At 39.7% G+C, this 23,133-nt stretch overlaps 1 protein-coding gene across 4 annotated transcripts; it reads left to right on the forward strand.

Moving 5' to 3' along the window:
• The first annotated feature begins 2,775 nt into the window (after positions 1–2,775).
• Positions 2,776–22,194, forward strand: LOC142030697 (pancreatic lipase-related protein 2-like). Of its 4 annotated transcripts, none has more exons than XM_075026984.1 (14): positions 2,776–3,016; positions 3,613–3,727; positions 3,906–3,954; positions 5,421–5,575; positions 7,657–7,782; positions 8,732–8,866; positions 9,819–9,927; positions 11,641–11,760; positions 11,848–11,970; positions 14,295–14,410; positions 15,950–16,079; positions 17,487–17,598; positions 19,400–19,564; positions 20,443–22,194. In XM_075026984.1, exons 2-14 carry the CDS (start codon positions 3,668–3,670, stop codon positions 20,504–20,506), a joined length of 1,464 nt encoding a protein of 487 aa, XP_074883085.1. In that variant the 5' UTR covers positions 2,776–3,016; positions 3,613–3,667; the 3' UTR covers positions 20,507–22,194. The 4 variants fall into 4 exon arrangements, with proteins under 4 accessions (XP_074883085.1, XP_074883086.1, XP_074883084.1 ...); XM_075026985.1 differs by having other exon boundaries at positions 2,782–3,002; XM_075026983.1 differs by having other exon boundaries at positions 2,817–2,938.
• Positions 22,195–23,133: the final 939 nt, after the last annotated feature.

Raw genomic sequence — 23,133 nt, forward strand, 5'->3', positions numbered from 1 at the left:
AAATACAAAATGACTTGTTCATTTGCTTCCACACTAGTAACAGGGGCCATGAAATGAAGCTAGCAGTTGCACACCTCAAGACGAAGGAAAGGAGGTGATCCTTCTCACAGTTGCATAATTAAGTGTTTGATACAGGATGCTGGGTGTGCTAGAAGTGTGCGTGAGTTCAGGGACAGCTTGGACAAGTTCAGGAAGAGAAATTCTCAAGAACTTCTAAGGGATGGAGAGTTAGTACTTTATGGCTTGCTAACTCCTACGCAGGTCTCAAATAATACTGAAGTAGTTAACCCCATTAAAGTGAGACGTTTTCTAGAAGCCGATGCAGAAGTGCTGACATCTAACAATGCTGCTGAGCTACGAGCTTTCCTGGTATTAGTAAACTAGCATAAAAAACCCATTTCATGCTTGTCTGCTGGAGTAAATCCTCTGACTAATTCGTTACAGGTATGAAGATGCCTTGCTCTCCCAGTAACCTTGTCTTAAACACTGGAAGAGAGCTGACTGCTGAAAGGCAGCATGAACATCACTAAATAATCGCTTCATGTGTTCTGAGAAAAGCCTAGAGAAGTTAAGCTCCAGTTGGTGCTCAATACTAGCTGGAATGATGACTTATAAGAATTGCATAGTACACATTTGCATCTAGGACATGAGACAATGATGCTTTCATCATAGGTAAAATCAAAAGCCCTTAAATATGTTGTTCTAATTATAACTTGGCAACATCACTAAATCTTGTAAGTGATCTGAAATCTTCACTACCAGACTGCTATTGAAGTCCATTTGCAGCAGAGGGTTGAGGTATGGTTTGGGCATATAATACTAGGTTCCAGAAAGGCTTCTTAATGTAATGGCTAATTCTGATTTCTTGAGCTCCCCAGAGAGCATATGCACTAAAATACTCTAAATAGGTAAGATCTATGAATTCAAATTAACAGGAATAAATAATTGAATCAACTAGATTAATTTAAAAGTTTGGGTGACCTTTTTCTGCACTCCTTCTGAAGTGGGAGAAATTGTGAGGATAGAATGAAGTAAGGTTTTGGCCCAATATTATATATAATAGAATTAAATCAGAAGCAGGTAATGTAGATTATTCTGTGGGGCCCTTAAATTCTAATGAATCAGCCTTTCTGAGTTTGTCTATAAATTCTTAGAGATACAAAAACCCAAGCATCTACTCCCTTTAAATGCGATACTGTATCACAGATCTGAGCACCTGATCACCAGATCTGAGTATACCATACGCTGTAGCATCACAGTTCTGAGAACCTATTGACTATCACTGAATCCAGTTTTGGCCAAGATGACCTAGGATAACTTGGAAGCAGATTTTTTTGTGTGTGCTTCTTTTAACCATTTCTTCCAAACACCTGGTCAGGATTTTTGTTTACTGAATTCTATTGGTGACTGCTTAACTGACCAATTTGCACCCTAACAACAGTTAATTATGTGAGCAGAAGATAACTAATGAATTTTAATGTGAATAATTCAACACTGTACTGGACTAACTTAGTCCTGAAGAAATGAAAAAAAAAACCTTCCTGAGCTACATAGTAACCTTCCTTCTTAATTTTCTGCTAGGGTTATGGAGCACAGAGATGGAGGATCTATTTTCTTCTACAATCTGCATCTGAAGAAATCAACCTTTCAAGGCTTGCTGAGCAGAAAAAAAGCCTGGAAATGGTTTTGTACCTAGCACTCCTAAGAATCACTTTAACCCAGTTCACATTTATACATGCTAGATGCGAGATAAGTCATCAGTCAGTGGAAAGGATTATTCCAAAAGGGAGTCTCCCCTTCCTGTACAACCTGGGCTTAGGAGGTGCCAATAGTCACTCAATATGCTTAAAGGGTTTAACATTAAAATGTTGAGACACGGGTTTCTCATTTATGTCTACATAGAATCATAGAATCATTTAGGTTGGAAAAGACCCACATACAGGAACAAAGATTTCTAGGAAAGCCTGATCAGAAATGTTAACATAACAGTATGACAACAATATAGTACTACGTGAAAAGACGTTATTATCAAAACACTAAAAACTAAAATTACTGCAATTAATACAATTTAATTATGAAGATTCATGGTGATTGGATGTGGTGACAATCTGCCCAAGGAACTATTCTCCCCTGTTTAAAAGCATTTCTGTCAGCTTTTCAAAGAAAAGTCAGGTAATTCATCCACTAGCAAAATTATAGATGAGAGAACTACAAGATGAACAAATAAAAGATGACAGACTGAGCAATTTAATTTTTTTATCATTTTTCATCCTTCTCTCTTCTTTCTGCCTTTTCTCAGGTAACAGCTTAAACTTTGTTAACGTACATGCTAGCTCATCCCAAAACACCTTGTTTATGTCTTGATGTAGTAACGGTAGATGTAACTATCAAATACAAATTTGAAAATTTTCCTTAAGACTGTAAATTATTTAAGGTGGGGATCAGCTCCAGGAAGGGTGGTTTTTCTGTTAGAACTCTGGAGTAGGAGCCAAAAGATTGGGGCTCTGCTACAGACTTCTGTAGCTAAGGCACTTGAATCCCAACTCAGCATCACACAGAGACGCGCAGCGCAGCCAAAGGCAAGAGCCTTGTTCCTGATTCTGAACGGCTGTGTGTTTGTTCAGTCTTTACATCACGCTTCGCAGCACTTTTTAGCTTTAAAAATAATTACCGATGTATGACAATAACACCCTATTTGAAACTTTGCATTAAACAGGTGGAGTCATGCAGCAACTGGTCTGACCTGGTTCGTGTTATCTCAGATGAAGCATGCCTGTCACAGGGAGATCTCCTTTGGCACTAGCCGACAAAGTCTCAGATGCAGGAGGGCAGGCACAGGGCTATCCTGCTTCGTTCCAGGCTCCTCGCGGGGATTCTGCAAGTTTGTTGTGATCAGCTGAGAGGCGAACCCAAAGAACCGGCTCTGAGCTTTGCCAAGGTAAAATGGCATACGTCGGAGCCAAGAACATCTAAGGAACTGAAATAAGGTGCATCGTGATAAGGTGCGGGGTGTTCGGTGAGTGGCTGGAGGAGAGGAGATGGAAGCAGGACATGCTTGAACCTGCAGTGGGTTTCACAGGGATGAACTCTTTGCTCCTAACAGCAGACTATGGACTTCAGGGGACTGGGGGGACTGGGGGGACTGGGAGTGGGGAGGTCAGGAAGGGGATGCAGGGCTCTGCCTGTGCAGGACTCATTGGAGGATCAGGGCCTGATATTAGAGTTTTCTAAGAATGATCTTCTTTCCTTTGAAGATAAGTTACTAGTAGTAGTAGTGAGACTACACTTGAAAGGCTTTCCCTACTTCACCTCAAAGTACATGACTAGTTCCATTTACTCTGATGCTTACCTATCAGCTGGTGATTAAGTGATCAAGCAGATCAGGGCTGATAAGCGTACATGGCTGATAGCAATGATCAAAATGAGTTTTCAAGACTATCTATATGATTTAGAAACACAAATTAAGTTTGTTCCTCAGTTCTTTTAAATACAGTCACTGAACAGCAGTTCTATGAGTAACTTTTCTATTAAATGTTAAAAGAAACTTCACTCTGTAAAAATATGTTGTTGCAAATCCTGTAAGAATTTAATTTGCTTGCCCATAAATTGCAGCTCTAGAGGAAAAACAGCTTCTGTTCATCAAGGTCAGGAAGACAATCTTTAAAAGATGCTTAGAGGATATCCTGCATATGCAAAATCTCCATGGCAAACAGAAAGAATCCCAAAGGTATTTTCTTGAAACCTTGCTACCTTCAAGGAAGTGTTGATTCTTTTGGATCCAACTGATTAAATGCCTGAAGTACTCCTATGGCCACTATGACTTTTTTTAATGGCCAAGGAAACCCTTAGGTGAATTCCAGATTCTATTTTTAATTATGTTTGAATTGTGTTCTTATTTGCTTTAGATGTTTGCAGTATGGATCACTACTCTTTTTATTCTCAATGCAGCCAGAGGTAAGACACATAGTTGATGAAGTCTTTAAACAGTAAAAATTGTTGTGTGCAGCTTACACCAGAATATCTGTTTTTTAGAAAAAGGATGTGCTTTGGAATGGATTTAACATACTTCTTCATTAGGATCACTGAGTTATGTCATGTCTTTCCCACATTTAACCTATTACTTTTCAATTCTGTAAAGGTTTTTACAGCTAGCAAACAGAATGGGCATTAGAAAAGTATTTTTATATATGAATTGATACTAAAATTCTTCCAGAACAGGTTCCCCTACCCACCCTCAACCCATACCAGCATTTATGGTAGCTACAATACTTGTAATGCCAGCCTGGGCACTTACTCTTCACAGTGCTATGCAGAGAAGAAGATAGTCCTGGTCCAAAACACCTCTTTACCGATAGGAAAGAAATACTTCAAGAGGGATGGACACGCAGAAAGAGCAGAGAGAAACAAAAAGACACAGTCCAAAAGTTTGCTGGAATCAGAGGAAAGACCCCTGTGAAAATGACTGGGTCACTTGAGGAGTCTCTTGCTGCAGCTCCACAATTAAATCTTTTCTTTCTGTAGATGTATTTCTAGTACATATCACTCTACCCCTGTGTTTCGTACAGAGCAATGAATAGAGTAAGTCACAGTTCTAGGTAGTGTGAATCTGTCACCTATCTTAATTAACAATAGTTTCTCATTGTTTTCAGTATCTTTTTAATAGCAATTAAAATTATTTGGGATTTCACAACTATTGTGGTATAATAGTGGGTAAGGATGACATTTAATGGCAACACCCGTATGTCATATTTCTATCATTACTGTATTAAAACCACAATAGAAATTAGGAAACTCTAGTCCTTCAGGCAGAGACCACACTTCCTGAGGCTGTGCTTTTCTCTAGGCTTCCACTCAAATTCCACTTTATTGCTTCCACTAAAATCTTACGGTAATAAAAACATAAGGGAGATGTTTAATGTATGTTGTGGAGCAACCAGAGGTATTTATTTTAACATTTTGGGTTTTTTTTACTCCTTGATGAATTGTTGCACAAGAAATAACAATTTAGATAATCCCTGGAGCATTAGGACTAATTTGAAGGACTGTTCTGTGCTGGCAGCAAAAACTAGTTTATTCTCTGGATCCATAAAGGATCAAGATTTTATTGTCTTTTTCCGATGGCTGTGTTAACCATATCTTTGACCAAACATATCCTGCATTCTCCTGCGTTCATTGAGCTGAGCTCTACACTATGTTTGCAGCAGGAATTAGTCTTGAAGTTCAAGTCCCTGCTACATGCACAAGGCACAAGAGCACAAGTGAGCCCCTTAATGACAAATGAGCACAAGTGCCATCCTAATCTGAATCAGCCATTTTCTGCTTCCCTGGTATAACCACTGTCCTGCCAGCTTCTTGTAAAGTGGTGGCAGCATAACCTGCTACGTTCCCAGAACACTAACATTTTTCTTTGCATACCCCAGGAAGGGAAGTTTGCTACAAAAGGCTTGGATGCTTTACAGATAGCCCCCCTTGGTCTGGGATCCCAGGGAGACAACTGGCAGGCTTGCCAAGCTCTCCAGAAGATGTGAACACCAAATTCCTTCTTTACACTAGAGACAACATCATGAAATATCAAGTAAGAAAGTGCTTTGTTTTTAAATACTGATGGTAGACAACACATTCCACAAATTATATGGACAGTTTCTTTTCTCCTGTATTTTTGCTCATAAGTCTCCCAGGAGAAGCCCCAATTCTATATTACACACAAACAGTCCATCATAATTTTCTTCCATCTTTTTTCTTTTTCCTCATTTCAGCTCTCTAATGAGCCAGGTGTATTTACAACATATTAATCGCAGCCTTCTAACACAAGTTATCTGAGATATTTTGGATATATTCTATATACTCTACAGTAAGCTAATGGCCCAAATTCAGTTCCAGGTTTAGCATTATAAAGCCAGAGGTAGGGAGGGCAGTACAAAAGGAAAGCTCAATTTTGGCTCCCATGTGTCTCCAGATTAAAAACATGTTTCAGGCCCATACATATGACGTATGTGGTTCACATACACGATTACCAGGTCCTCTGAACTACGTATGATTGGTCTCAAAGGCTCTGCTTATGCGGTAGCCAACGCTGAGCCCTAAGAGCAGGTAGATAGTTAAGAGTGAAGATCAGAAGAGAAAGTATCCACGTTCACCAGAGACAGGAATGAAAATAGGATGAAAAATAAAAGGCAAGCTTAGAAAGTAAAACAGGAGACTAAAGAAAAAATGAAAGAGAGAATGAAATCATGTGTGGAAAAAGAAGGAAGCAACCAAAAAGAGAATGAAACAGGGATGGATAAAGAAAACAAACAAATATTAAACATTTTTTGGAAGACTGGGACTGAGGGAAAACGGAGACTAAAAAGCTAAAGACAAAGACTTGGTAAGATATACCATGGAGAGAGCTTTGAGGTTTCTTTTACAGAGAGCTGAACCAGGTTATCCCTCATGAAGACACATCAGGTAGAGGAGCATAGAGACAGCAGACTCTGGAGCTGTATGGAAGATAAAAAGTTAAAAGGTGAGGTTATCTAAAACATCTGCAAACTAGTGGCAGCAAGAGGAAGCTCTGGACTGTGACTGTGTGTTAAATGGATGTAGCTAAAAGGAGCCTGCAGGACTGTTTAGGATGGTTCAAATGGGAATGTACTGAAAGAGGCCAGCAGTGTGTCAGTCCTTTCCTCTGAAGATCAGCAAGTACTGGGAAAAGCTCACAGCACAATGCTCTCGAGGTGTTGGAGGTGGGCTTGTCCATAGCATGGAGCAGTTTTGTGGAGCTATAGACTAGTCTGGAGAAAGAAGAGAAATGACCTTCAGAGAGTGTGAATTTTACTTGGACAAAGAGCAAGAAAAATGAAGCAAATTAATATGAAAAGGGGAGGGGGAACAATTTGTTGTTGTTGGCTTACACTACATGAAAAAGGCTTCCTAGTTGTTTTTTTATATAAATGGCAGTCACAGACAGTGGAGGTGTTTAATAATTTCACCTGTTTGAGTCACCTCAGAACAAGTCCATCATCTCTAGCTGCGGGCCTGTGAGGTTTTAACTTTAATTAGTCTTTCACTGAAGGTAAGATATATGCCAATTAGTGCATGACATCCCCTTTTAAGCTTACGAAACCTCAACAAAAAATAAGTAAGAGCCAAGTTTTAAAACAACCCAGTAATCAGAATTTCTTTAAAAGAAAATAATGCCTTCCTTCTCAATAAACCCCAAAATACCTACAGCCTCTGATGTTGTAAGCCTGGTGGGCTTTCTCATAAAATAAGCTTAGTGATGAAGATCTTATCTTCAAAGAAAAAAGAAAAATAGGTATAGATTCAAAGTCAACTGCATAATATCTTGCAGAAGATGCTATCTTTGTATTTCTATGGCGAAGTTTGATAAAATCTGGTATTTACATGGCATGTTGTACCACTACATCTCAAAGCATTGTGCAAAAGATGCCAGTATCATTAGTTCAATTAACTAGCAGAAGTGAATCATTTGTTGAAGCAATTAATTGATATCCCCCAGCAAGGCAGTTTCCGAGTGAGGAACAAGACCCATCTCTTCAGAGTCCAGAACTATGCCTTAACCATTGGGCTACTCCGCCCTGTACCAAAATGTACACTGGGATGGAGCAGTCACATCCTTGTTGTGTTGTTTGTTGGTTGGTTTTTTTGACACAGAAAATTTCTGCTACAAATCCTTCAACTATCAAAGCTTCAAATTTCCGAACATACAGGAAAACTCGCTTCATTATACATGGCCATCTTGTTGGAGCGGACCTCCCCTGGATAACAAATATATGCAGGGTATGGTATGACTATTGTCTGACAGTCATTTTACTTGTATTGGAAAGTGCGAATATCCACATCACCCTATCAACTGGCTTAAAATTCCCACATTAAATGTACACCTCTGTTCTCTTGTTTAATTCAGGGAATATATGAGGGAAAAAAAAATCAGAATGAAGCTCAGTTGCGCATGACCACCCTCTTGTTCCCAGCTATGAGTATAGTGCACTTCAGCCTTTTGCTAAATGCCCTTTTGCTGCATTCACCTCCACATGGAAAGCTATAGTTGATTTTTCAATTTCTTGTTAATAATAAAGGTGGGAAAATGTCACTTTTCTCACCTCAGCAAAAGGTCAAAATAAACATTTCACTTTGAGTGAACCATTTGATCTAATAAAAACAAAATGCTTCATTCAGCAGATTGGTTTCATTTTATTTAGCCACATTTCAAAAATGAAATTGTTTCAGAATGAAAAATCAGAATGTTCCATTGCCAGAAGTGTATAAATAGAATATTTTGGTTAAAATATTTGAACTTTGGGGCTGAGCAATTCAAGCACATGAACACAAATTTGTGAATCCTTTTAGATGATCCAAGCATATAAATATTGAAGAATAAAGCTTGGACAATAAAAAAGAAGTGATACTATCCTCTTTTTCTAACTGGGGTACTGTCATTAAGAAAAGTTGATACCCTAAAGCCAAGCAAGGCATCTGGAATGGAAAACAGAACTGAAGCAAGCTTCTGTGTGTCTTTATACGGTGTTCAAATCACTGCCTCCACTCTGCCTCCTTGTGTTCATCCTTCAGCATTAGCAGGAATTTATATACTAAAGCTGTGTCTTTACCAGTCACATAAACAGAGTCCCTGGCTATAGTGAAACAAAATATTGCTTGCATATACCCTGCTACAATGGTAATTCATGCCTGTTTGCTTCTGTTCTCCTGTTTTCATGTTTTCCCCCAGTTCATGTTTCACACTGAAGACGTGAACTGCATTTTGACCGACTGGAGAGGCGGCTCTAGTGGCTTGTACACTGAAGCAGTTAACAACGTCCGCATTGTAGGGGCTGAGCTGGTATATCTGGTGAACCTTCTTGAGGTAAAGGTATCATGGAACATGAAAGCTGGTGCATAGTCTCTATGGTAAAGGCCGTGTTCAGGGTGGCACCTTTAGGTTTGATGCAATAGAGTCGGGAAGTACAGAGGTACTCAATAACGCAGCTGAAAATGTCATAAAAAGTCTCTAATCCTGCACCAATGGAAATACTTACTTTAGTGTCAAACCACAGATAAACAGGTCCCATAGTTTCTGAAAGTTTTGCTCATGATTTTTACTGGATCACACATCAGATTGGAGACTGTCTAGCAAAACCAGCAGGGGGAAGAGTGGTAATAGAGAACGACTAGGATTAAAACATCCCGCTGTGTGTCACACACGCTGCCTCCTGAAAGAACCGAACCACAGCCCAGAGAAGTGACTCTCCTGCAGCCACCAATGTCAGGCTTCCCGTGCAGAAGCTCAGCTAAGCCTGGCACACCAGCAGCGTTCCTGGCATGGTCCTCCCCGTCCTGCAGGACCTGCATGGTGGAGCATCTCCACAGCAGGACGGCCGCTTGATTCACACGGAGGGTATGCCGCAGACAAAGGCACTCAAAACTCCGCCACCACAGACCACTATCCTGACTGGACAGACAGGTTCAGGGGTGAGGCAGTGGGGTCATTCGCCTTTTGGATAAGCGATCGGTGCAAATGTAGGGGAGCTATGTGGAGAAATTCCCTTTTTCTTCTTTTCTATCATAAGAGCCAATTCCTGATAGAGATTACTCCCTTCCAGGGGCGTGATCTAAGAGGGGATGGGATGAGTTGGGAACGGCTTCACTTTAGGTACAGATCCCACCACCCGCAACAGTAACTTCCCACCCAAGTCACTCCCCTCCATCACCCACTGGTCTGGCCACGTCCTGGCACAGCACGGGGCCATGGTGCAGTGCCATAGTCTTGTATCCCCTGCTTAACACCCTTGCTTTTTCCTTTCCATACATCTTCACAGAAAGACTATGGCTACTCTCCTGCCAACATTCACTTCATCGGCCATAGTCTTGGAGCACATGCTGCAGGGGAGGCAGGGAGAAGGAAACCTGGCATTGGAAGAATAACAGGTACTGAAGCTATTTCAACTGATGAAGCTGTATATTTTCATGCGACCTAAGAGAACTGAGGAATCGGTGCTGCCTTATAAACACACAATACAGACCACAATATGCTAGTTTGTCTCAATTAACAGTACAGGGCTAGCATGACGGCACACAAACGAAGCCATGTCCTATCACGTGCCATGCATTTCACACATCAACGTTCACAGCTCTGAGAAAGGCTCAAGTGCGACAGATCAGAAAGGCTTAACTGTCCCGACTGTGGCTAAACAGAGGTCACTTTTCACAGGTCACAACATGGCCCAGGGAACACTTGGTTATGATTTTTAATTATATAAAAGAACAGGAACAAAATACTGTATTACACATGTGGAATAACAGACTTGTAAAACACTAGCAACTCATTGCCATATTTGGTTTTAAAAGCTCACTCTAACATGACTTTTCAGCAGTTCAAAAGATTGAAGAGCTGAAATGAAAAATTAAAAACTCTAGATCTAATATGTCAGGATGAGAGAGTAAACAGCCATGGATGCCCTGAAAAGGAAGAAAGCTGTTAGTCGCATAGCTACACAGAGAGACACAGCGTCAAGACACACTCACACATCACTTCAAAGGTTATTTTCTGCTTTCCTTTCTCCACCAGTCATTTCTTTTCTCTGCTGTCATGGTTTAACCCCAGCCAGCAACTAAGCACCACGCAGCTGCTCACTCACTTCCCTCCCACCCAGTGGGATGGGGAAGAGAATCAGAAAAAAAGTAAAACTCTTGGGTTGAGATAAGAACAGTTTAATAGAACAGAAAAGAAGAAACTAATAATGATAATGCTAATAAAATGACAATAGTAATAATAAAAGGATTGGAATATACAAGTGATGCACAATGCAGTTACTCACTCCTCGCTGACCATTGCCCAGTTAATTAATTCCCAAGCAGCGATCCGCCCCCCAGGCCAACTTCCCCCAGTTTATATACTGGGCATGACGTCACATGGTATGGAAAACCCCGTCGGCCAGTTTGGGTCAGCTGCCCTGGCTGTGTCCCCTCTCAACTTCTTGTGCCCCTCCAGCCTTCTTGCTGGCTGAGCATGAGAAGCTGAAAAATCCTTGACGTTAGACTAAACATTACTTAGCAACAACTGAAAACATCAGTGTGTTATCAACATTCTTCTCATACCAAACTCAAAACATAGCACTGTACCAGCTACTAGGAAGACGATTAACTCTGTCCCAGCTGAAACCAGGACATCTGCGTATATATTGCACATAAGCAGTTCAGGGAAACTGGGATCAGAATTGTGTTGCTTTAGCCCTGAAGAGAGCTCACTGACACTGAAGTGAAGGGGTAACATTTTCAACAAAGCTCTTTTGGAAACAAAAATAGATTTTTGACCAAATTGAAATGCTCGAACAAATCTGCATGCTCAGGGTAACATATCAAGATTTCATATTTTTCACTAACATGCAAAAAAACCCCCCAAACCTCTTCTTATAACATTGTTCCCCAAAAGTAAGCCAAGCACCCATCAGCATTTTATTGTCCTGCAATGCCTCCAGCTACCTTTCTGTTAAAACTCTGCTTGTTTTGCTGGTTCTGGACCACAAAATGGATTTTTATATGTAAAGGAAGAAATGTAATGACATACAGTGTATACACACTCTGTGTGATGACATACATAAAGTATTATTTACTCAAGCAGATGTATCTCCATTCCTTTAGGTTTGGATCCAGCTGGGCCCCTCTTCCAGTATACTCCCACAACAGTTAGGCTGGATCCTTCAGATGCAAAATTTGTTGATATAATTCATACTCATGCTGGTCATCTTTTCTTTGACTTTGGTAAGTTTTCATGCAAAGGCTGAAACTAACTCAGAGGTTGCCCACAGGGTACCTGAGTGATCAGCCTCAATTTGTTGTGCATTTCAGCTCCAGGGATTCTCCAGACTTGTGGCCACCTGGATTTTTACCCAAATGGTGGGAAGAAGATGCCAGGATGCAAGCAGCTTCGTGTACCTCCTGCAACTCGGAATATCAATGACCTTATGAGAGGTAAATATATTTTAAAGAAGTAATACCTCAGTATAAGCTATAGTTAGAAATAAAGGCTAGGCTAAGGTAAAGCCTTTTGAATGTATATATTATTTATATAGCTCAGATTTGGAGTAGGGAGAGAATGCTCAAAAATGGAAGATTTAAAGCTGCTTGTGAAATACCCTCCAATTTTCTTTTGTACTAACCAATGCAAATTCCAGATGGAAACTTCAGTTAAAGCATGCAGACTTATTCTTCACAACCTTTCTAAGAGCCACTGTGCTAACAGACTGACCTCAGTGGGAATTCCACACATGAAGGACTGGTAAAATTTCATTCAAGGATAATCCAAAAATGAGTATTTTAAAATCTGAGCTTCCTTTCTCCCTAGAAAGACATCAATCCCAATATTACTGGGGTTAGACATATTCATCCATGCCATTAAAAGCTTTAGTGTCTTCAAAGGGAACAGCACAAGGTTAAAAATATAGAAGATGATAAAATGACTGCTCCATTGACAGTTCATGTTCTTCAAAGAAAGCTGGGCAGTTAATCAGAATTACCCTGGGATCCAGTACAATAGATCCCCAAAATCCTGTCTTCTGATCCTAACCTACAGAAATGAGAAATATTTTGAAATCCCTACCACTAGTTAAGTAATTGGCTGTCAAAAATGCTCTGTCTTAGAACTTGTTGGAGAACTTAGCCACAAAGAAGACTGAAAGCTGGCTCTGCACAAAGTCACTTGGAACCAAAACACTTTCCAATTGGACTGCATAAGAATGTCTGCGTTTTCAGCAGAAAAATGAAATATTTTCCAGATACATTTCACAAGGCTGTTTGCAATGTTTTGTGGCAAAGGAGAAACTCAGCTCTATTGAACACGAGCAGATGGAGTTGGTTGTTCATATAGCTCCTAAAAATAGAGACAGACTTAACTCCTGCCTCCTGGTCAAACCTCACTTTGTGCATATCTCTTCTGTTTGATAATATTTACATTTATGTAGTGCTTTTATGTATGAAGAGTTTTAGAAATGCTATTTAGTAACTTCTTTCTACAGCTTTTGACGCAGTAGGGAGAGAAGTATTATGTTCCCATTGTATAGATGTTAAGTGAATTTGGCACTAGCACAAAGTAAGCGAACCGTAAGAGCTGAGGTTTTTAAAGTTAAAAGCACAGATCCTTCTGAATTAGATTTAAAGAAGGAACTATAAAGAAAACATACTCAGGAAGCCCTGATGATGCAGATTACTTTCAAGAAAAACAGACAAAGATACTTTTCAGAGGGGTTTTGGTGTGTTTTTTTCTTTCCTTATGTAAAGGACAATGTGTGTCAACTGGTCAATACCAACCGGTCTGTTTTTAAGGTGCATAAATATTGAGAGTAGGTGAAATTCGGATTTCAGTGTAAACTGTGCCAACTCACAATTACTTCAGTGCCTCCAGGACTTCACCCTGTGATTAGGTGAGCCCCCACACATGCTGAAACAGAGTAGAGCTTATTTTTTTACAACCTAACTTTAGTATATTGTGCTTTGATAAAGGAGAGACTTCAGAGCCAATGAAGAAAATACTTGTTACAAGGGACCTGTAAATACAGCCCAAATAGCACTTTCTTCTCTCCTGCACTGACTGCTTATAAATTTCACTCTAATGGGAAAATGTACTTGTTTCAAATAATTCTGACAAAATCAAGGACACACTGCCAAACACCTTGCTTCTCAGAGCATTTCACAGAATCACCACTGTCAAATGACCCCAGATTTTCTAGAGCTTAAAAACATTGAAAGCCACTGAAGTTAAAATAATTACTACAATTACTTTTAATTCTAGAAATGAGTGGAAAATGTGGTTTAACAAAATACCATATTGTGATAATGGTAAGCAAGTGAAAACTACTTCATAGTAACTACTATATGCTTTACAAATGCTGTCACTATGAATTATTCCAGTCTTCGAAATATCGAAGGGAAATTCTCCTAAATCCTCCTCGGTTCTCATGCTAAAATAAAAGCAGTTAAGTACACCTAGCAGGATGGGAGGCTGCACGAGGTCTGCCCTGGTGCATCTCCAAGTCTGTTAACTTCAGCATGAGCAGAGGGACACGCAGATCAGAACCTAGCTCTTCTCCATCGAAAAGATACATGTAGCCATAAGTACACTTTTTACTGTAAAACCAAAATAATTCACACTTTAAACATCTTTTCATTATTACTATTTTTTAAATTGAGATGTCACTATATGTGCAAATGCTTTTGAGGAAGAGACCCACAAGTGTTGCTCTGGCATGGACTCCAGGTTAATGATAGCTTTAATCTTTTTTACCTGGGCATTTTCCCAGAATATAGATCTTTTGGATGTGGACATAAAAGAAGTCTCCGGTATTATGCCGAGAGTATTATCACTCCGAATGGATTTGTTGGGTATCGGTGTGAAACATACAGAGCTTTTGTATTGGTAAGTATCAGGTACATATTTATCTGAAGGGTTATAGCCCTGCCCTTCTTCTCTTAATAATTTCTGGGACAACCTCTATGCTCTGGATCATGGGATACAACGGGGTTATGCAGACCCACTGACTACCTTCAGCCAAGACCATATCCAAAAACCAGGCAAAATGTAAAAGCAGCAAAACCTCAAAAAAAAAAAAAATCTAGAAGAAAATAAGGCAGTAAATATAAATACCAAAACCAGTTACAAAGGGAGAGATGAGTTGAGTAAGAGGGCAATGAGAGGCAGTGGCTGGGTTCACCTTTTGTGTAGGTCAGCAGTGAGGGACACTCTGGTTGAAGGAAGTCCATCTAAACCTGGTGGAAACCATCATCAAGAGGACAGCCTCTGCATTTCAGAAATGTTTAAACATCTGTATAAACAATAAACATCCACAGCATACGGGGCAGGAGAGATATTTATGCAGCACAGCATTGCACACACAGCCCTCAGGTGGCACAAGAAAGAAGGCAGCATAATGTCCTGGTGTTTCATGCCTGATATAACTGGGGTTTTAGTGGACCAATTCTGGCAATGCAACTGAGGACTAGTCACGGAGGAAGACAAGTCTGAATTTATTTGCATCTAATCCCAAACAGAATTATTACAATACTACAGAAAAGTTGTTAATGTTTTAGCAATGTTACCACATAACTTGCAAGTCTGATGTAATTCAGGACTTGAAAACCTCAACCCTGTGCAATTTAGTCATGCAAGGGAAATGTTTTTTTCAATCTTGTAATAAACATGATCATTTAGCCTTTTATTCCTCTAATGCCCAAATAGCCAAAGATCCACAAACACCAGTTCCTACAGAACCTCCCAAATACCAAAATTGAACTATCTAAATGTAACAATGCTATTTTTTCCAATGGGAATTAAATCAGTTTCACTGAAAATATTCACGGTTACCTTTTTTTTTTTTTTTTAAATGCACATCAAGGTCTTGATCTGAATGCTTGATCTGTGTAGATAGATTAAGTTCATTAAGGTTCTGCATGGGAATAAAGGCTGAAAAGCAGACAGAACACATCCCAAAGTGAGACCCCAAGCTTCAGTATTCCTGAGCTTAAATATCTTTACCACATGAGTGAGATATCCAGCCAGACCTCCTTGCAAATATCGTTACCCACCCTATAATAGTTAGCTGACAACCTTTCAATAGACCCTATGAAAGATGAATGTATTACCTGTATTTTACAGATCAGGTAATAAGGCACAACATGCATTAAGGTATTTACTTATGGTTTCTGCAAGAGGATAAGGAATTAGGCCAGATTTTCAACCTGTTTCTCTCTTATTTTCAACCAGATAAAATAAGCTGACTGACCATCTCAGCTCCTTTTTTTACCACACCGATAAATACTGAAGATATGACCTGAAGTCAGAAGCAAGCACCTTTTCAGAAAAGCTGGGAAAAAGCTGCAATATCCTAATTTCTTAAACTTTAAGAAGTGGGATTAAAACAGATAACATCTTGTAACACACATTGTTATTTCCCCCCAGGGAGACTGCTTCCCATGTCCGAAGGAAGGATGCCCACTGATGGGTCATTATGCTGATAAGTTTTTACATAAAACTGAAAAAGAACAGCAAAAGGTTTATTTAAACACAGGGCCCTCCCCTCCATATGCTCGTAAGTGCTCATTTTGGGTGGTGAACTCCAAAGCGGCAAAGTATTATGTATGAACAAATATCTTACATTTCTACAGAGAGCTGCTGCAGTTAATGAGTGGCACTTGGTCCAAAATCTAGAGTTTCAGGTGTTTTAAGATCATGCAGTACTAGCATTATCTGGGAAAGGCTGAGATAATTGTAGAAACAGATCAGCTAATGCTGACATCCGAGTTAGAAACCCTGCTAAAATTTTGTTAATTAGATGATGGCTTCAAAGATTCTATAAAGCTGAAGATGGAAGGAATGTTATGCCGAAAGTGCAAAATTTCAAATCAGAAACAGTTACGTTGTTTTTATCAACAAACACTTATAAAACTGGACCTTTTCAGGATATTTTTGGAAAGTTCATCAAGTCAAAATGGCAGGGAGTAATAAGAAATACAGTTTTAATTGTGATTAGTGTAGAAGCAGCCACAGAACTGAGAAATAAGAAAATTCATAAATAAATTGTAATCCATCACAGGTGATGAACTGCAAGGGCAATGAATGATAGAGGGTCTTTGAGGTCCTTAATCACTAGGCACTAAAATATGAAAGCAAAATTAAGAACAAAAAAAATCTTATATCACGACTCTATAAGAGTAAAAAGTAAAAAAATGAATTTGAGTATAGAGAAACTAGTCATTTCTCAAATCTGAATGAATACATTAATTTCAACATTTACAAACTGTTGGATTTATAGAAATTATAGCCTGAAACAAAATATAATCTTATGAAGTGAGTGAAGAGATTCTCCTTTCAATAGCCCAAATTAAGGCCAGTACAAAAACTTCCCAAACCGGGTTGCTTGAAATCAATATGTGCTATTGCATCTGAGACCCTGCTTCTGCCTTAGAAAGACATGTGGGATGACAGCATCTCCTGACAGCTGTCGGGCTGTGCACAAGTATAAGAAAACCCCTAAACACTCTGTATATCGGGATCATCCTGGGAGAGCAGCCAGTTTTGTTTAATATATCTTTAACAACAACACAGCAGTCCTGTGGACCTCACTTCATAGTTAAGAGCTAACATGCTACCCATGAGCCCGCCCAGATTGCTCATAAGTGTAAGAAATTACAAAATTAAAAGTGAGGCCAAGTAGAAGAGCAAGGTACAGTATTGGCCATGGCAGACTAAATACTCAGCATAGTCAGTAGGTCAGCAAAGACTGGATCTGTGATTTAGACCGCTGTCAAGGGAATTAATACCACCAGAACCACACAGAACTAACATTTGCCTTAATAAAGAGTGACATTTTGTTTGCTTACAAGCACATTTTTGCAATCCTTTCCTCTCCCTGAAAGACATTGAAACATATGAGAAGTTTTACCATTAGGAAAGAAATCTCCTTACAACCATAATCTATTTCATTTTGCTTTCAAAGGCTGGCGAAAAAAGATATGTGTCAGAGTATCTGCAACAGAAACCATGAAGGGAAATATAGATGTAGCCTTGACAGGAACTAATGGGATCAGGAAAAAATACACAATTGACACGTAAGTTTAACATGACTGTCGAAAAAATGGCTCTATCATAGTTATCATATTGAATTTATACACAGGTATTTTTATATGTCTCCTCTTGTTCTACATGATCTGTGATTTGCACCGGTAATAAAAGTAGCTGATAAGTGGTTGAAGTTCTTCATGCTACAGACTGATCAAAATCTCCTTGCTGGTCTCTCTTGCTCTGTATTTTCTTTGCTGAGGATGATGATTAGCATAGCAAAGTGGGCAAGAGCAAACAGCTCTGTGGCTACTGCTGAACTCAAACATCATTTGGTGATCTTCTCTGAGAAGACAAAGAGCTGCACGATGTACAGTTATCTATTTAATTATTCCCTCCTCTAGGGAATACCTCAGTAAGAAAGTTGCAGCTTGCTTATGAACTGTGCTAGAGTCTGGGATTCCTGTCCATTCAGCCTGGCTTTTTGGAGTAAATGTGAATTTAAATCTCATAAACTGATCCTTGTCCAGAGCACAGTTTAAATATTGTAAAGCCAAACTCCTCTGTGTTTGAACATAGTCCTGTTACTGGTCTGTACCAGGAGTACCTTTGGTTGCAAATACACTATTGCAACGATACACCTACAGGTAATTTCTATGTTAATATCACGCTGTAATGTGCATTCCATTATAATGAACACTGATACCGCAGAAGGCATGAATGTAAACTATAATTTTCAATTTTCTTCTTGGTTGAGAGCAAGCAGAAACACTGAGAGAACTTTTTGACTTGGATTTTTTTGAAGATAGCTCTCGTTTTCCAAAAATAACGTCTAGAATAAAACCCGTGGCAATACTGACAAAGGCTAGGCTAATTAATGTAGTGTTTTCATCCTGAAAGGCACAGAGATTTAAGCAAATAAGTCATTTGCATACTTCTTTAGATTCCTCTGAGTAGCTATCTCCTCCTTAGGTACCAACGAGCCTATACATTGGGTCGATAGGCTGAGAGCCTGTAGTGGGACCCACAATAACCTCTCTACATAAGTAGGAACGGTGTTTCCTCTGCTTTTTCAAGTAAGGTTAATACAGAGACTTTGTGGCCTTCACCAATTTGCCTAGCTGGTATCTGCACCACAGACTTCAGCCAAAGGTGGAAAAAAGTGACATTTAGTCCTCAGAACTTTCTCCAGGTATTCAGGATAAATCATGCTGGGAGAGAAGAGGTAGCCCCAGCACTGCCCCAAGAGCTTCAGGGAAGGCAAAAAATTGCAGTACTGATTTGGAAGAAGAAATCAACCAAAATGTCAACGAGACACTCCTTCTTAATCCTTACAAAAAAGGTTAAATGAAAAGTGCATTATATATGGCGGGGGGGGGGGGGTGTTAATCTTCCCTTAAATTCAGCCCTGTTACAATGTTTGTCCAAAAAAGTATTTGATATATTTTATATATGAAAAATCTAAGGTACAAGGACTTTATAAAAGACTTTGCTACATGGCTTGAATGACTAGTTAGCAGAGAGGACAGAGCTTGGTGTTTCTGGACCTGAGACATGGTCCCCTACTGCCTGAGCTGAAAGCCTCAGATCTGCATGAGGCTCTGAATCAAGAGCCCTGTGCATTCCCCAAGGAACATATTCTCCAAGAACATGTTCTAAGCTAAAATTTTGCGTAACGTCCCTGATTGGTAGTTCTTGGAAAAAAAGTAATAAAATTATAATGATAGTATTCAAAGCTTCAACTCTCATAGCATCCCACAACTCTTTTCCCTTTCTGCCTAAACTGTAGCAGGTTTTTTTCCTCATTTGTAAAGAACACAGAGCATCACTTCTGTGCTTTTCTTTTGGCAGGGGAACTTTCAAACCGGGCAACACATACTTGAACTATATTGATACAGAAATTTCTGGGAACATTTCAAAAGTTGAATTTCTCTGGAAAAAGCATCCAGGTCATGTAGACAGAGGCTGCATGGGAGCTGAAGAAGTCACAATAGTCTCTGGGGAAAACGGAAACGTGTGAGTACACAATCTAATGTTGTTCCATTCTATGGGTCTCAGGTGAGGCAAAAACAACAAACAAACAAAAGCAGAAAAAGGGAAGAAATACCCAAAACACCTTTGCATGGTATCATGCCCCTTAAAGCAAGTGGATTTCAGTACTGAAAATAAGAGCCTAATCCAAATTTCATGGCAGTACCAGGGTGTTTGGCTGACTGCAGTAACTCCCACCAGCTCAGCACCGCAGCCAGACTTCCCTAAAGAACAGAGATATCAAATCTGAAATTCTGGGGGTGTGTAGCCCTGCACTTGTAAGAAAGGTACAAGTTTTTCTCCTAAATTACAGTTTCATGTGCCTACATCTCCATTAGCACGTAGCACAGCACATCAGAAAGAGCTCTGCACAGTGCAACAGTACACTTGCCTTGGCAGAGTACTTTAGGCTCACTCCAACCTGATCCCATGGACCGGGCACCCGCTGGCATCTGCAGTACCTTAGGTCCACTTCTGGAGCACACCTCTCGGTTTAATTTTAACCAAAATGAATCTAGTTGACGTGTCCCAACACCACTCTGTCATGTAAACCAAAGTGTGGTAAGTGGGGAAAATGGAGTGAGAGGTTCCCTTCAAAAGCACACTCCTGGTCCAGATTAAAATGCTAATGGAGTCTGAGCATAAAGGCAAACACATCTTAAAATTTAATAATTAGTCACTAACAGGTAATTCTTTAAAAAATCATTTGATACCACACACTTTATGTTCTCAGTCTACTAGAACTCATGCCTTGACCTAACATGAAATAAAAATAGGATTTATGTTGATTATCTCGGGCTGCTGCTGAGAAAGTGTCCCACTGTGCTGAAAAATATTTCTTTAAACTCTTCCTCCCTTGCCAGGTCTGTGTTCTGTGGCTGTGGAACCGTGCGGCCAAGCACGTGGCAAGCCCTGACACTTTGCTGAGGCTCGGCGAGGAATGCCGTGGTTGTCCACTGTGGCAACCCTCGTCATCTGGAAGAGGACGCTTCTCCAGTCAGCGCCAAACTATCAACAAGGCTCCTTCAATAGATTACGAAAAATTTGCCCAGCCCACCGCAAAAGCTCTATTTCCAAATTAGTGTTGTCAACCTTTTTCATATAGGGGAGTTACACTTCTGTGAATTCCAGTTACAATGACAGCTAACGTATTTTACTAGTGACACACACATGCACTGTGGTTATATTTCACAGTCAAGGGGGGAAATAATAAAATAGGAAAAAAAAAGTTCTAGCCAATTCCCCTTTGAAATAGATTTAATTATCTTAGGAGGAGCATCCAAAAAGAAGCAACAAGAAAAAAAAAAAAAGGAAGAAAGATGAAAAAAAAGAAAGAAGAAAAAAAAAGAAAAAAGAAAACAAGGGAGGGTGGGGAGAGAAGAAAAAAGAAGTATAGACTGCCAAATTCCTTAATAGTGCCTACTTACTTGTTCAGGAAAAGGACACCTACATGCTTTCAGAAGTATCTGATTGTTTCTATGTCAGGAGTCCGAGGAATAATTTTAAATATAAAAATAATCAGAGTCTGAATGGCGTTGCCTGACCCATTCTTCCTTCCTGAAGAACATTTAAACAACAGTTTAGCAGCACATCCAAAAGACTACTTAAGAGGTGGGACTGCATACAGAGTTGTTCAGTAGACCTTGAGAAACTCTACCATCAATGTTCACCATGTGTCAAGCAGGACAGCTGATTGTACAGCAAAATATTTGTCTGTTGCCTTTTTCCTGGGGAAGAACTCACTGATATGCTCTATTCAGCTCTGCTGAACAGTGGGTGAGCTGGGACTCTTTCTCTATACCTGAAACAGGCATCTTCTTTATCAAAACTATATTGCGCTATTGAGGATCTTCAATTTTCTGGCAGCCTTCAAAGTAACTGTTTTCTCTTTACTGGTGAAGCTGAATTTTCCACCTCTATCTTGCCTTTCTGAAGCCACTGAAGTCGGGCCTGAGCTGCATTTTTTGCATCACTATGTAGCATTGCCCACCCCAAATCTGGCAGCATTTTGATTATACTGGTTAACAAAACCAGACCACTAAGAGTAATCAGCATCAGCCAAAATAAGCTAAGATTGTTTCTGTTTCAATACAAGCTACAAAAATCCTTTCGGTTTTTAATTGCCCACTGTGGTGGGCTAATTTTTAAATCTAATGTGAGGTTCATCATTTGGGTGCAGAAATCCTGTGTGTGAATCACATTGGGCAACTCTGTTCTGTCCCACCCTAACAACTAGCTATTCCAGAATACTTCCAGTGAGGTTTACCAGAAGGTGTTAATGATATGCATTACACCAGGCTAAATGTGAGTGATGAACAGGTGTGTTTCAAATTATGCAGCAATAATTCTGAGATGTCAGAATCCAATCACCTCTTAAGAAGTCTGCCAGAGGAGCTTGCTTAGGAGGTTTGCAGCAAAGTTGACAAATCAGCTGTCTACCTTCTCAGCCTCACTGCTTCAGTGCCCTTATCATCTCCACCTGAGCGGAGTAGGATCCAGAAACCAACCCGAGCAGGGAACTCAGCCTCCTCCACCCATCAGGGAAACTCCTTAGGCAAGACCCTCTTCTTGCATTAAGTAGGGACTCCCCTCTTCTGCACTTCCCTGGACAAGTACAAAACACCCCCCTAGGTGTTGGGAGTTGGGAAATACCTGTAGCTAGTAATTACACCATTTCTGACATCCTTCATAAATCAGGCATGGCTCTCTGCCCCAGAGTAGCACAAATAAAGGAGACGCAGGGAAAGAAGAAGGAAGACTTATTTTCTCTTTCTTATAGCCAGGAACTGAAGCAAAGGAAATGTAAATATTTTCCTTGGGGTCACAAAAAAGTGTGCAGCAGGGCCAGGCACTGGATTGGGTCATTGGATTTAATGACATGAGACAGCAGAGTGAGCAGTGCAATGCAGGCCATCACTTCCCACAAGAAGGAAGCACTGTCCTGTTGAACTCAAGACTTCTATAAAGCCCATCCCCTTCTGCCTCCATTTTTGGCTGTGCTACTTTGAAATTCTACAAATTAATTTGATGTTTTTATGAATAATAAATAATCTTCTTACTTTCAAAAATACAAGCTTTCATTTTGTTTAAGCTATTGATTTCAACAACATTCTGACAAAACATGACAGCTTGTATGGGCTGATGAGTTCTGCTGTAAATGTGGTCCAGCTGATTAGACCACTTAAAAATATACATTTCCTCACCCAATCAGTTCAGCTAAAAATAAAATATTGCATTAATTTCTTCCCCTTCTGTTGTCCTGTTTTGCATTTTTGTCATAGACTGTTTCTTGAGGTAATTTTCATTCTTTGGTATAGTAAACATCAACACTGCACTTCTTTGCTAATACATCTATAAACATAGCAAGAGAGATTTATTTTTATGAGCTAAAGGTGAAAAAAAACATTGACAGTAGCTGTGTGTTGCTGGTAGCAAATAGTCTTTCTCCTGTTTCTTTCTGTGTTTAAAAATTAAAATTGTTACTTGTATGAAACCTTTGGATACTACCACTTTGTATTAATGGAGACAGTCCAAAAAATGCAAGGGTTTGATAT

Source organism: Buteo buteo, chromosome 4 (assembly GCF_964188355.1).
Source record: "Buteo buteo chromosome 4, bButBut1.hap1.1, whole genome shotgun sequence".
Taxonomy (NCBI): domain Eukaryota; kingdom Metazoa; phylum Chordata; class Aves; order Accipitriformes; family Accipitridae; genus Buteo; species Buteo buteo.

Bases quoted from the DNA above. Each gene is read 5' to 3' on its own strand.
- LOC142030697 (XM_075026984.1), top strand. From the start codon at position 3,668: ATGCTTAGAGGATATCCTGCATATGCAAAATCTCCATGGCAAACAGAA. The intron at 8,867-9,818 runs GTAAAGGTATCA...ACATCTTCACAG, and splicing joins ATCTGGTGAACCTTCTTGAG to AAAGACTATGGCTACTCTCC. The intron at 19,565-20,442 runs GTGAGTACACAA...CTCCCTTGCCAG, and splicing joins TCTGGGGAAAACGGAAACGT to GTCTGTGTTCTGTGGCTGTG.